Below are 15111 nucleotides of genomic sequence, written 5' to 3'. Positions count from 1 at the left end.
TAAAGAAAAGGCAGAAGCAGAAAAGAATATGAGATTCAATTGAAATCTCCAAAAAATAAAAAATAAAACGTAAATTAAAAAAATTAAATACAAAAAATATGCAGAGAAATTATTGTTAGGGTTGGAAGAGACATCTCGTAGGCTACTTGCAGACAGCAGTATCATTGGGGTTGGGTTGCCCAAGTCCTTGGTATACGAGTCGTGACTATAAAGAAAGAAAAACAAAAACAAAGGAAAAAAGAAAAAAGAACAAAGAAAAACTACCGCTTTAAGTGTTCCTCTCTCTCTCTCTTTCTCTCAGGAGTGTAAGCAGATTCTCTAGAATTCCCACTAGCCAAAAAAAGTCCAGGAATATCACATTCCTTTAATCCTTTCTATACCGGGAAAGAAAACCAGAAGAAAAAGCAATATATAGGAGGAACTGGGCTGGCCTGTCTTATTGGGTTTAATTCTTGGTGGACTCACCGTGACTTGTTGCCAGTGAAAGAAACAACTCGGTTAGTGTTTCCATCATCACCAACATTGCACATTGGTTTGTTTTTGATCCTTGTTTTTTCTGGGTTTTGTTTGTTTGGCATTTATGTTTTATGCGTAATTGTTGTTCTTCTCATTTTATTTCGCGTTTTGTTTAAGTCGGTTGCGTGGGGGCACATAAAGTTGGATCCGAACAGATTGTTAGAAGAGAGTTAACCTTGTTTTGTGCTTTTTGTTTGTGTATATATGATTTTTGTTGGTTTTCTTTTCTGGGTATGTTATGTTTGTGATATTCTTTTCTGGGTGATCCTTATTTTATGTTTTTATTTTTTATTTTTATAATGGAGGATGTTGTTTGGATCAATTTTTTTTATTTATTGTTGTTTTAAAATGAGTGCAACATGTGTTTGTTTGGATCTTTAAACCATAATTTGGTACTTTGTAGTTGTGTTTGATGTAATTCTCAAAAGCACGTCCTGTCAAAGTTGTTATACACGTATGGTATTGTTTTGTTAATTGGAGGTTACTGCTTCTATGCCAACTTCTTGGATGTAATACTTGGAATTATACCAGAATGTGTTGGTTTTGTGACCTTGTGTTATGCATTGATTTCTAAGATATGATTATTCGATGTTGATGACATTATTGATTCTTATGATGATCAGCAATCCAAATACATCAAGTCAATATTGATTTCCATGATTATTTTACAATACGAAAACTTTGAATTGTGTAGCAATGCCTTAATTTCTCAAATACTGTTATTTTAATACTTTGATTTTTACATGTATAATTAGCTCCATTCTTAAAGTTCTGCATGGAGACTCACCAGTAATTGTGCTCTGTTATATGATATAAGTGAAAGATAACAGCATGAAACAGCAAACAAATTGACTTGATGTATAAAGCTTAAAGCTCCTAAAGCTCTGTTTTGATAGGTAACCAAGTGCATATATAAAAAGCGTAAGGCGCCCCTAAGTACACTGGGAATATACACAAGGACACCAAACAAAAGAAAAAAGCAAGAAAAACAAAGGAAAACCCAATGCCCACAAGCAACCCAACAACCCAAAAAGAAAAAAGCAAGAAAATCGTTCTGAATTTACTCAACCAAAGCTAGAACCACTCGAGAAAGATGGACCTTAATTGCATTTCCATGGCTTGAATGTTTTCATGAATTAACTGTAGGAGCGTTTTGATCTATCTTGAAAATTAACTCATTCTTCTATCTTAGTGATAGGGTACTAGATGAAGTAGTGTTGTCTTTCATGACATTAAAATAGACTTCTGTTTGCCCTTACACTGTTGAGGAGTTTATCAAGGATTTTAATGATCTGTCTTGTAAATTAAGTCATTCTATATTAGGATTGTTTTGATCTCTCTTGAAAACTAAGTCATTCTTCTATATTAATGATAAGGTACTAGATGAGGTAGTGTTGTCTTTTATGACATTAAATGGACTTCTGTTTTTCCTTACACTACAGAGGAGTTTATCTAGGATTTTGATGAATCATCTCAATTCTGTGTAATTATAATAGCTATGACTAACTACTAAAGAGAAATACTATACGAGTCTAAAAGAAAGTCCAGAAAATTTTATTTTCTTAATTGGATGTTGGAAACATTTGTCTAATTAAACATTTTAATTTCATAGTCGTGAATTATTGCAGATATTGCTTCTTTTATGACATACGTCTGCTGTTATTCAAATGCAGATTGTTATCTTTTTGCCTTACAAAGCGTCTTAAATTCTGTAGTTATCACATTATATGTTTTTAAATTTGTTTATCTTGGTGCTTTATCTGTTTCTCATAATCAGAGGGACCCAGCATATCTGCAATGGTTCAAGATACTTCTATCACCGATTCACATCAGAGACGGCCGGTTCTGTTAAAAGATCAAGTGCGATTGGTTAAGAGAAAGGACTGCGATCGATATGAGATTACTTCAATTCAAGACCCTTTGTCATTTGAGAAGGGTTTCTTTATAGTAATCCGTGCATTCCAATTGTTAGCCCAAAAGAATGAGGGAATAATATTGGTAGGCGTGGCAGGTCCTTCTGGGGCTGGAAAGACGGTGTTTACAGAAAAGATACTCAGTTTTATGCCAAGTGTTGCTGTTATTTCAATGGACAATTACAATGATGCTAGTCGAGTTGTTGATGGCAACTTTGATGGTAAATCATCTTCTTACTCATTTTTCTTCTCTTATGAAGCTTTAGCATATCTATGGGTATTCTATTCTCCAGAAGTAGTAATAATATCAGAGATTTTCTTGCATTAATGTTTCTTAGGAGATAAGATCTGCAAAAGTTTTATATCATCTTGTTGAAATCTGTGTACCGGTGTACTTTGGGGCGTTTTTACGCTTTCAATAAAACTGATTATTACTTATAAAAAAAAATTAAAAAAAAAGATTAAAAAAAAAAAGGAAAAAAAGAAAAGAAAAAGAAATCTGTGTAAGAAAACGCTTTCCTTTATACATGGTGAGGGCATATGCATACTTCCCACTTACTCGGGCCTTGCTAGACATATGCATATTAACATTGAAAGTTGGGAGGAAACCAATCAATTGAGTGAATTAAGTCTAAGTTCAGAGTTGCACAGAAGCATTGACATAGGTGTTTTGACTCATATTACTTTTAGGTCACGATTTTGTCAGTTATCTCATTGCTACAATTTTCTGTGTTGATTTAGTGAATGTGCTGATTTGTAATGCTATTGAGTATAGGGCTTTGTGACCCATAGGGAAATACACTAGTTTGTTCATAGAAACTTATAGTAACAATTCGGGCTGGAGAGCTTTTGTTCCTGGTTTTTTTTTTTTTTTTTTTTGTCTCTCTCAAATGATTTTTATATTTGAGATTTGAAACTTTAGGAGACGCGTGCAATTTGCAAGACCTGTTGAATAGTATTTCTTTCTTAATGTTCTTTTTAATATGATTGGATACTTTATGCTCTAGTACAAGAGTGGAGCCAAAACTTCTTTCCCTCTCTTTTTCCAAATCTTTTTTTTTAAAAAAATGTGTATGATTGGGCAAAAAAGTCATTGTGAGCTTGGAATGTCTTCAGTCCATCTGTGGAGTCTGATTTAATGACACAGTCATGGTTAGTGTTCTTAGGTGTGCGTTACCATGGATGTCTTGGCCCTTGGTGTCATCGCTGATTCAATAGCTCATTACGGCCTTGCTCTTTTGTCTTTTAATGAATGAAAATATCAATAACTTGCACTCAGTGTATAAATCTTTTGTTTGTTTCCAAGTTCCGTCTGGTTTCATGGAAATTATTTGTAAAGTTAACTAACTTTTGCATGTTGGGAAGAAGCGAGCATGTCTGGATATCATTGTAAAGCTGGCATGACAATCTAATCAGTTTCTGTCAAATACCTTGTTTTCGAATTTATTTATAATTGTGAGCCTTTAATCAAACCAAGCTAACAGTTTCAAGTTTGGAAATAAGACACAAGTGTAATTCTGGTGGTTCTATTATCTTTCTGAAACAGATCCACGCTTGACAGACTTTCACACCTTGCTTCAGAATATCCATGATTTAAAAGCAGGGAAGGAGGTCCAGGTTCCAATTTATGATTTCAAGTCTAGTTCCCGCACAGGATACAGGTACTTGCTCTCCATCTAATAGTCTAATAGTTTTTCATAGCCGAGGGGTGCATTATTATTTGATTAAGCTGTTTGAAATTATATTATTTCACGGTAGTTCTAGGAATAATTTTTTTGATAAGTAAACGAATAAGGATACGGTAGTTCAAGGAATAATATATGGAGATCTTAGATGTGAGTTCTAAATGTCCCAATTAGTCCTAACAAACAATAGAAGCTTTTTATTTTTTCATTGTGAATGATCAGTACAATGATGTACTGAGTTTCTCTGCTATTGGACACAAACAGTAGTGGATATTATGATGCAACACCCCAGTCCCATATTAAGAAGATGAGTAGCTCACATAGAGTGGTTTATGGGTGCTAAGTCTCACTTTACTTACTTACTAGATGAAACTAGACTTTACAAGTGAATCTTGGGAAACTCCAAATTGACTAATCATTTTGGAGTGATACAGCAAATGTGGCTAGTGCTTTTCCTTAAGTCGTTACAAATGGTATCATATTTAGGTTGTAAGGCCCTGACGAGGGTGTCAGGGGTTTAAGGAATGGAGTTTGTAACACCTTGGTCCTATTTTAAGAAGATGAGTAGCCCACATAGACTAGGTAGTTTATAAAAGACACTAATGGGTGCTAAGTCCCAAATTGGTACTTACTGGGTGAAACTGGCTGTTATAAGTAATTTTAGGGAAATTTCAAATTGATTAGTTCTTTTGGGGTAATAGTGTAGAAGTAGCTTGTTCTTTTCTTTGAGTCGTTACAGGTGATCTTTCATGTACTTATATATTGTTATGAGGGTTAGTTTTTTCTCATTCATTTTAAGGGACCAAGTCGTTTGTGCAAGATCTTCCATAATTGGAGAGATCTATATTTATATTCAGAGCCTCCGGCCCATCCAAGAACAAAAAGGAAAAGAAATATTTTGGGTACTATGTCCTATCTATATCTTGAAATCTGAAGCCATATTTTTCCCTGTACAGATGTACTCCGTTATGATATCGGACTTCCTTTTTTGATGTTTTATGGTTCTGCTAATGCACGGTTTATTTCTTGAATAATCTGGCAGTTTTTATTTTTATTGTTTATTTGTTTATTAATTCCTAGTTAAATTATCTACACCTCTTTCATATCCACCTGGTATGTATTTAAATGCATGTACTGGTGACAGGACCCTCAAAGTGCCAAGCTCCCGTATTGTCATCATTGAGGGCATCTATGCTTTGAGTGAAAGGTTGAGACCTCTACTGGACCTTCGTGTGTCTGTAACAGGTGGAGTTCACTTTGACCTTGTCAAACGGGTTTTACGAGATATACAACGTGCTGGACAAGAACCAGAAGAAATAATCCAGCAAATATCGGAAACGGTTTGTTTTTCCTTTTAATCGTTATATCCAAATAGAAATTGCTTTGTTAAAAGTTCTCAACTAGACCCTTCTACACAGGTATATCCAATGTACAAGGCCTTTATTGAGCCAGATCTCCAAACAGCACATATAAAAATCACCAACAAGTTCAATCCATTTACTGGATTTCAGACTCCTACTTATATATTAAAGGTCACTCTCTATGTTATGATATTTTACTTCTTATATTTATGTGTATACTTGTTGCTATTCTTGCCGAAAGTCCCTAAGTTACTCTCCATCCCATATTGTTTGTCCACCTTAGAAACTCTAATTTTTTAAGGAGATGACATTAATGCATTGTTTTTTAAATAAAAAAGTCATCTATTTTCGAAATTAACCTCCTTAATTTGAACTCATATAAAGTAAGGGTGAGGAAAATTATTAAAATTGAGTCTATTAACTTTTTATGGTGGATAATATTTTGGAATATCTCAAAATGGACTTGTGGACAAATAATGTAGGATGGATGTAGTACTACAACTTGTCTACGTTGATAACTGAGTGCTGCCTCTAATTGTAGTCAGCAAGGAAGGTGACGGTGGACCAAGTCAAGGCTGTTTTCACTGAAAATCATACAGATTCAATGGAGCAGACTTATGATATATACCTTCTGCCACCTGGTGAAGATCCAGAATCTTGCCAATCATATTTAAGGATGCGGAATAAAGATGGAAAATACAGTCTCATGTTTGAGGTTCGCCTCTCTAAAGTTTGAGTTTTCTTGTTTTTATAATTGCATTCTTACTTGCAGGAAAAAAAAAGGATAAATGTGCATTCTGAAATTTTTAGTGATCAACATATTTTGAGAAGTAATAGACTTTCTGTATGTCCCTGTATTTTCTGTTTACGGACATGATTGTTTAGTGAAGGTATGGTCCGAGAAATAGCTTCATAGAAAAAGAATTTTATGTATCTCACTTTTGATAGTTGCTTGTTAGTAAGTCTAGTGGTGAGGCCTTAGTAGGGCATGATCAGATATAGCTGCATGATAAAAGTGATGCATCTTGTGGGTCCCAAATAGTTCAGATTAAGGGATTTTGTGTGATTGTAGTCTTGTAGAGACATTGATATCATGCTAAGCATGTTTTCGGTTGATCCAATGAATTTTCAAATCAATGTAGTGATGTTGGCTTTAGTTAAAAGAAATTTATCAAGCAAGTCTAAGAAAGCCCAAAAACTGTCTGTAATAAATAGCAATCTACATAAACCGAGAAAATAAGATTTTTTTTTTTGATAAAGAAAAACCGAGAAAATAAGATTTGAGTTGTTTAATAGGACAAAATTGTTTTTTTTTTTTTTTGGGGGGGGGGGGGGGGGGGGTGCTGTACTAATAGATTTTTTTATATTGGTTATTTAGGCATGCACCTAATGAGTATGACCTGATCTTCACGTTATTCTTATAAGGTCAGGAGGTGCCATGGGTTTGTTGACAGATTAGACTTTTGTTTCTTGAATTCTTGTCAAATAAATTGTTTTTTTCTTTTGCAGTACCTTGACATGACATAAGATGGGTGTAAGATATAGTTTCATGGAATTCCTTGATACTTGGGTATGTAAGGTGTTATTTGAGCAAGGAGGCAATTTTATTGTCTGGGTAGATGCAAAGGGAAGGTTTCACACCCAATTTGTGTACTGTAGTAGCATTGCTTGTGGCGTTAGGAGGAAGTTTGGGTATTGAGACTTTTTGTCCTTGGAGGAGGTTGGAATCAAGATTAGGACAGGTCAAACAAAGGTTTTTTTTCTCGAACTTACCTACATAGCCATGCTGTACACCATTCCCTCTTGCTAGATGTATCACCATTGATTCTTGAGTTTTTGGGTCTATTAAGTTTGTAAGGTCTAGATGGCAGGAAACACCAGGAAGCTCCACAGGAGGATTTCTATTTTTTGTTTGTTATTTGATTAAAAAAATAAAAATCCAAGATATTTGTAAGGTAGGTGATGTGGTATAATATGTCCAATGAAGCAAGCCACTTGTGCAATTTGAATCATGCTACTTGCAAGTGACTAACTTTAACTTAATTTAAACAGATTTGGACAAAAGGGTAAAATTGAAGAACAATGTCAAAAATTGGAGGGCAATTTCACTGTAATTAGAAGAATAAGGACCAAATAGCCACACTAATCGAAGTTGGAGGACCAAATTATATTAAGAGTTGTAGACCATAGGAGTTGCATTATATTGAATTTTGTACTTGTTCCTTTGATGATAATTTTTCAACAAAGACCATTGTTGCCAATGATTTTTTTCACTTTATTTAATCTTGTAAGTCCATATATAACAGAATAAATTTCCTATATGGTTGACTTCTTACCTTTCTGTGGCTCTCCATTCTAGCTAAGAATCAATTTGACACATTGAAGGCGAAGCTATATGGTATTACCTGACTTGATGGGTTATACGTCTGTTTTGCAGGAATTGATGACAGATAATCCATTTCTCATATCACCAAGAATAACTTTTGAGGTTAGCGTGCGTCTACTTGGTGGACTAATGGCCTTGGGATACACGATAGCAGCTATCCTTAAAAGAACCAGCCATGTATTCTCTGATGGGAAGGTCATTGTAAAAATCGATTGGCTAGAGCAACTAAAACGTCAGTATGTTCAGGTATGGCTATGTATTTCTGCACCTTCATCTATGAATACTCAGATAGGATTCTACATATGTTGTAAACTTTGGTTCTAGAAAACCTATGCTTAGGCATACTCTTCATTTCTCTTATATAGGCTTGTCCATGGCCTGGCTAGAGGTGTTTGGTCCAGGCCTGCGCCAAGAACATTCATAGTTCAGGCCAAGGCCTGCCCTCGCCTGAGTGCCTTGTGTGGTTGGTGCTGGCGTGACCTTAAGAGGAAAAGTTTAGTCTGGGCCTTGCCTGACCTGGCTCATTGAGTGGTTCCTATTGGCAAAACTTTCACTTCTCTTCATTTATTTCCTACCTTTTTCCATCATATGACTGCAGAACAAGTGGTTGAGGCTAAGATATACATCTAAGAGACATGATGTTTGGTGTTTAAATGCGACTGTGTTCATCTTTAATCTTTTTGATCTCTTATTGTAACCCAGTATGTGAACTATACCAACCTAAATTTCTTCCTTTTTGATGAAAAGGTGCAAGGAAAGGACCGGTTAGATGTAAAATTTGTTGCTGAGCAGCTGAGATTGGAAGGTTCATATGTTCCTCGTACATATATTGAACAAATTCAATTGGAAAAGCTTGTAAATGAGGTCATGGTATGAAAACTCAACTTATTATGCATTTCCATGCATTAGTAGTTGTGATCGTTTTTTTTTTTTTTTTTTTATAAGTAAAGTTGTGATCTAATCTTGCCACAGGCCCTGCCAGAAGATTTAAAGACGAAGCTCAGCCTAGATGAGGATCTGGTTTCAAGTCCCAAAGACGCACTTTCTAGAGCCTCTGCAGATAGAATCGCCATGAGAAATAAGCATCTTAAGAGGTGCATTTTTCTGAGCCTTCTATATTGTTATTATTGTTGTGAATTCAATATACATATGCTGACATTGTATCCTGACAAGGGTATGGAGGTAGGTCGATATGTGAGATCCATGGATTTGCAAATTGTATATATCTGTACATGTTTGATTGCTTCATGTTATTTGAGCTGGTAACTTGAACTTCACGCCAAATTATAGCATGTTAGAAGCCCTGATTCTCTGGGTTTGAGAATCGACAAAGAGGATGCCAATGTCTTTACATGGAATTTTCATGCTGTCACTCTCTATAAAATCATGTGTGTGGTCCCTTTTTGTCCTCTTTACCTTGGTCGGTATTCAGTTAGGAATATGGCCTTGAAAGTTAACCAGCCTGTTAGGAATTCAAAGTGGTTTCTGGATTTTTTCTGGCAATGCAGATTATTTTCCATTGAGGTTTGTGTGATTTATCTTGTATGTTTTAAAAATAGACTGCTCCTGCCAATCCGTTGCTAGGTTTTCCATGTGAGAAATTATTTGCTTTTCTGTTATCTTGTATCATTATTGAATTGAGAAACTAAAGTAAAAATCACTTAGTCCTAACATCATTTATGAGGAGCCGGACGACAAAGCCTCCTCAGATAAAGATGTCTTGGACGCTACTCTCCTGGTAAGAACAACTTTTTCTATTGTGATTTTTTGGCGGTTCGGTCAGGAGGGACAAAAGAGATGCTTTCTATCAGTGCTGTGCAAAATTAGTGTACCCCATGGATTTTTGTGTTTATTATAAATGTAACACCCCAGTCCCATATTGGGAAGATGAGAAGAAGCCCAGAGTGGGTAGTTTATAAAGATAGTCATGAGTGTTAAGTTCCACATTACCTAGTTACTAGGTGAAAGTGTGCTTTATAATGAATTCTAGGAAAGCTTCAAATTGACTAGTCTTTTTGGGGTGATAGCGCAGATATGGCTAGCGCTTTTTCCTGGGTTGTTACAAGTGGTATCAGAGCCATCTAGTAACGCCAGATTATGTGATACTGGAGTACTGCATGACGTGACCCTGACGAGGACGTTAGGAATTTAAGAGAGAGAGTTTGTAACACTTTAGTCCCATATTGGGAAGATGAGAAGAAGCCCACATAGAGTGGGTGATTTATAAAGATAGTCATGTAGTGCTAAGTCTCACATTGCCTAGTTACTAGGTGAAACTGGGCTTTTTAATTAATTCTAGGGAATTTTCAAATTGACTAGTCTTTTTGAAGTGATAGCGCAGATGTGGCTAGTGCTTTTCCCTGGGTCATTACAATAAAGATTTTTTAAGTTCTAAATATCTAATTGTGTCATTGACTCATACTTTAGAAAATTTTGGACAATGTTAAAGGGAAGAAAGTATTATTTAAGAAATTTATATAAAAATGTACTGGTCCAAAACCTCAAAACAAGAAGTATGTGTGACTGTGTTGACTGTGCGCACCTTTTATAATGAACTTCCCAAATATGGTATTTTTCTGTTTGTTTTATCTTTCTTTTTAAAAGTTCGCTGCCTTTGAGTGACGATGTGATTTTGAACAGAGGTGTGTCACTTTCATATTCAAACCAGAGGGACAAGAATCTGGCCAGACTTACTGGATATACTGCCAACAGTAGAAGGTATGATGACCGAAACTTGGAGTCCTCTGCAGCACTGGCGAGCGAGGTAGACTCACGATGTTTTAAGTTATTCTTAATGGTTCTGATATTGTGCTTTTGCTACGATACTAGCAATTGAAATTTTCATTTGTCAATCTGTTTTTATTTCTTGCTTTATTTATTTATTTATTTTTGTAGGGAGTCATTACTCGGCTTTCGGAACAAATTTCTTCATTGAATGATAGAATGGATGAATTTACAAATCATATTGAAGAGCTCAATTTCAAGTTAACCATCAAGAAAATTTCTCCTAGCCAACAAAATATGTCTATTCAAGCTGACCCCAGCAATGGCTCTGCTCCCACTTCGCAGTTCATCTCTAGTTTAGGCAATGGTTCGTTGATTGGATCCATGATGCCTAATTCGTCATCTTCCTCCCAGCTGGCTAAGGAGTCTCCTTTGATGGAAGAGGTATTAATTTAGACTCTTTATACTCTTCTAAAGTTTGTTATTCTCTAGCTCTTTCGGTAAATAATTATAAGAGACAAGTTACAATGCTAATAGTTGCATTTGATATGTTAAGGCTGCTTGCTATGATGGTTAAACACCTTGCCAGTTTATACTGTTCGTAGTATATTGTATATAACTAGAAACCTCCCCTTGAGGACACTAGTACGACCTCCCTCCCCCTCCCCTTTAAGACAAAAAATTACTTTTCAAAAAAAAAAAAAAGTTATCAACAATTTCTTTGTGTACCCTAATAATTCAGTTAGATTTGTAGATGTTCCTTAATTTGCAACCCTCAGTCCGCTGCCAAAGAAAAAAAAGAATGAAAGAAATAAAAACAAAGAGGTGGATTAACGGCACGTGGTTGGATGATAACATGCAGCTTAGGAATGAACTGCCATAAAGATGCAATGAACCAACCAGAAAGGAAAGTGACTAAAATAGTACCACTGTTCAGAAATTTATGGAGGCAGTGAAGAAGAGATAAAGACGATTTATCAGTCTGTATTTGAACCCATACTCTAAAGCATGACGATAGGGCTAACTGAAAAAACTTGCAGTTTTGAAGGGTAAAAAAATTTCTGCTTGATTCAGGCATTTTATCAATCTGTTCTCATGATGATATTGTAGTCTTCTTACTTGACTCTAATACGATTAGTTAGTTTTTTTCTTTTTAAAATCTGGACAATGACTGGATACTAGTCAGTTTGCATGGACACAGGTCTGGAACCCAGGCGTCTAAAGCCATGGCAATAGGGCTTTACCTTCTAGCATTGGTCCAAGTTTCTGTCCTTGTAAGTGATTCATGTACCCGTCATATGACTGGGTAGCAGCTGATATGTTGCGATAAATAGGAGACTACTTTGGAGGGTATTGTTGACATGTAGGAGAATACTTATTAGAAGATCTCCGCAAATAAAAATAAATATAGATCAAAACCTACAAAAATTGAGTTTGCATAGAGCAATTCCGACTATTTGCCTAGTTACATTCTCAATAAACTGAAAGAACAGCTTGTGGTGGGAGGTGTTATCCTTTCATTTTCTGATAATTTCTTGATCAGAAGACACTAGAAGTATCCCATTAGGAGATTGTCGTTTTAATAATGCATGATAATCACATTGATTTCTGTTTTCAAGTACAATTTGATCAAGAGGTTTATAGTGGTATTTAGTCAGCAAAAGTCATGTTTGAGACATGATTGCTTGCTGGCTGGTTTTTCATTTTCTTATTGGTTCCTACTTTGAAATCAGATATCAGGTATTACTCGGGGACAACGTCAAATCATGCATCAGTTGGACAGCCTTAGCAATCTTCTCCGTGAGAGTTCGAGTTCGGGAGAGAGGTCTCGCCAAGTAAGAAGTAACAGGAAAAGCATTATTATGGCCAAGGTTGAACCCATTGCCGTCCCCATAATGTTTTCATTAGCAATTGGTGGTTTAGGAATCTTCTTGATTAAGGGGTTCTTAACTCGAAGTTGATTCCTCCACCCAGTAGGGTTATACAGAATTAGGAGATTGTTTCAAATTTTATTTCAACTTTCCTGTGTTTCCCCTCCCCCGTCTTGTAATATTTACCCTTCTGCTCGGGAATGCCAGTTGATTTACCAATGACTGATAGTGCTTAGGCATATAGGAGGAGCTTTCGAGGTTCTCTTTGAGGGTTTTTCAAAGAAGGGTGCAGCGGTCAATTTTGTGACTTTGGGGGCCTCTATGGTCATGTCAATAATTGTTTATTTGCTTGTTATGACATTTTCAAACTTTATAATCTACAAGTTAATTAAATACTGAATTTACATGTGAATTACGAATTTCCTCAGACTTTAGTTTACTATTCACAGTTGCTGCAGTTTCAATCTGGTAGTAGGCCTGTGGCTTGGTTTGAAACTGTTGCATAATTTGAATGGGTTTTCCACGGAAGAAGAGCAAACAAAATAGGATTAATGGTTGTTAGTGCAAGGATATAAAGGGTCCTCAAGACCACCTTCCAGCGAGGAGTTCTGCAGAAAGAAAGAGTTAGAAGGGTTTATTGGTCCAGTAAACCCACTTGGACGCCCAAGTTAGTCAAAGTTAGCAAGAGAACGGTAAAATGATATTTTGGTAGAGTTTATTATTTTCCTGTGAAGTTCATCTAGGCTTTTTATATAGGTCGACCTCTCCTTAGGGTTCAAGGGACTACCACCAAGAACTTGTAACTTGACGTGGAGATTCCCTCCCTTAGTTTGTTAAGAGAGGCATCACGTTGCGGACAATTGGTTAACTGAGTTGGTGGAGGGAGAATTGGCTGCTTGGCGAATTTGCAGCGAAGACCACTTTCCAGCGAGGAGTTCTACAGAAAGAAAGAGTTAGAAGGGTTTATTGGTCCAGTGAACCCACTTGGACGCCCAAGTTAGTCAAAGTTAGCAAGAGAACGGTGAAATGATATTTTGGTAGAGTTTATTGCATACCTATGAAGTTCATCTAGGCTTTTTATATAGGTCAACCTTTCCTTAGGGTTCAAGGGACTACCACCAAGAATTTGTAACTTGACGTGGAGATTCCCTCCCTTAGTTTGTTAAGAGAGGTATCACGTTGCGGACAGTTGGTTAACTGAGTGGTGGAGGGAGAATTGGCTGCTTGGCGAATTTGCGCTCGAATTCGGGTAGCTGGCTGGGTTGAGGGTCGTCGAGTTGTTAGGCTATCGGGCCCTTATTAACCCATGATTCCTTATATCTTTGAAGGTCAACTAAACTCTCTGGCGGTTGGGCCCTCATAGGTTCGTCGGCATTCAAGCCCTAGAATGGTAGTTTAAAGTTTCTTTAGTCTACTAGTAGTTAAATGTAAATAGAATTTGTCTTTTGGCAATTCAATGCATGTAAGAGATGGCTTTAAAGATTGTAGGTATTTCAATAGAATTATTGTAATTTTTTTTCTTTTGTATTGTGGTGGGGAGGATATTCTCTCTTGACCAAGTTTTATTTTGCTGGGGTATGCCCCTCTGCCTTTGTATAGTTTTTTATTTTATTTTTTTGACATGTCCGCACAAGAGGGGGAAGGGGGATTCGAACTAGTGACATCCGCTTTATTATACGTGGTCCCAACCGATTGAGCTACCTCTTGAGGATGTATAGTTTTTTATTTGGATATAAAACTTAACCCCCCCAAAAAAAAATCAATGTTTTCAAGAAGACTAGCAAGATGAGTTACTTCTCTTGAAAGAGGTTTTCTCATTTATCTACTTAGTGTAGTTTCTATTTTTAATTGAAATGTTATTTCTTTTTAGCAAAAATTGCTGTGCTTTGTTCTTCTTCATATTCAGATAGAATATTCTCTTTTTTATTTCATTTCTCAAAGTACTCATATTTATGCAATTTTTCACGTTGGTAAAACTGTTTGTACTTAACTTTTCTAAGAAATGTTTTTTTTTTTTTTTTTTTAACACGTATGAAGAGGAAAACTCGAACTAGTGATTTATTAATAAAAGTCTTTTAAGAAAACAAAAGACGATAAATAAGCCATTATTTTCATCTTTAATCATAGTTATTTTGCTAGACTTTTATAACTCAAGTTTATTATTAAGGAATTGAATACTTGTCAAACGTGAAAAAAAAATAATAATAATAATAAATAAAGGCATACAAAACAAGCACAATAGGATAATGATTTTGCATTATTATTATTATTATTATTATTTTGGTCAAACTGTCTTAATAAAAGGAGTTTTGGGTGGTTTACTTAATATATAAGAATTTATATGCAATGAATTTATTAAAATTGTATTTTTAATATTGACACAATTGAAATATCAAGGGTCAATTTGAAACAGACATTAAACTTTGAGGCTTATTATTTAAGTATCCTAAAGGACAAGTAGACTGCTCTGGAGTTTATATATAAATAAAATTAATAGATTATTTAACTAATATGTAGAACAGAATTTTCTTTTTTAACACAAAAACATAAGAGAAAAAGTTTGGGGAGCAAAGGGAAAACGACTTGCAGTCTAGCGGTGCAAAATGAAACTTCTTATATTTTATTTATGACGTTCCACACCTCTTCTCACTTTCC

At 35.5% G+C, this 15111-nt stretch overlaps 1 protein-coding gene across 2 annotated transcripts; it reads left to right on the top strand.

Moving 5' to 3' along the window:
• Nucleotides 1-404: 404 nt before the first annotated feature.
• Nucleotides 405-12868, top strand: LOC132177072 (Phosphoribulokinase / Uridine kinase family). Of its 2 annotated transcripts, none has more exons than XM_059589285.2 (12): nt 405-497; nt 2294-2650; nt 3976-4090; nt 5259-5454; nt 5533-5646; nt 6017-6190; nt 7913-8107; nt 8609-8731; nt 8834-8955; nt 10502-10625; nt 10757-11029; nt 12319-12868. In XM_059589285.2, exons 2-12 carry the CDS (start codon nt 2314-2316, stop codon nt 12544-12546), a joined length of 2001 nt encoding a protein of 666 aa, XP_059445268.2. In that variant the 5' UTR covers nt 405-497; nt 2294-2313; the 3' UTR covers nt 12547-12868. The 2 variants fall into 2 exon arrangements, with proteins under 2 accessions (XP_059445268.2, XP_059445269.2); XM_059589286.2 differs by having other exon boundaries at nt 450-532.
• The last annotated feature ends 2243 nt before the right edge of the window (nt 12869-15111 follow it).

Source organism: Corylus avellana, chromosome 4 (genome assembly GCF_965113065.1).
Source record: "Corylus avellana chromosome 4, dhCorAvel1.hap1.2, whole genome shotgun sequence".
Classification (NCBI taxonomy): domain Eukaryota; kingdom Viridiplantae; phylum Streptophyta; class Magnoliopsida; order Fagales; family Betulaceae; genus Corylus; species Corylus avellana.
Note: the sequence above shows the minus strand (reverse complement) of the source record. Positions and strands in the feature narration are given on the sequence as shown.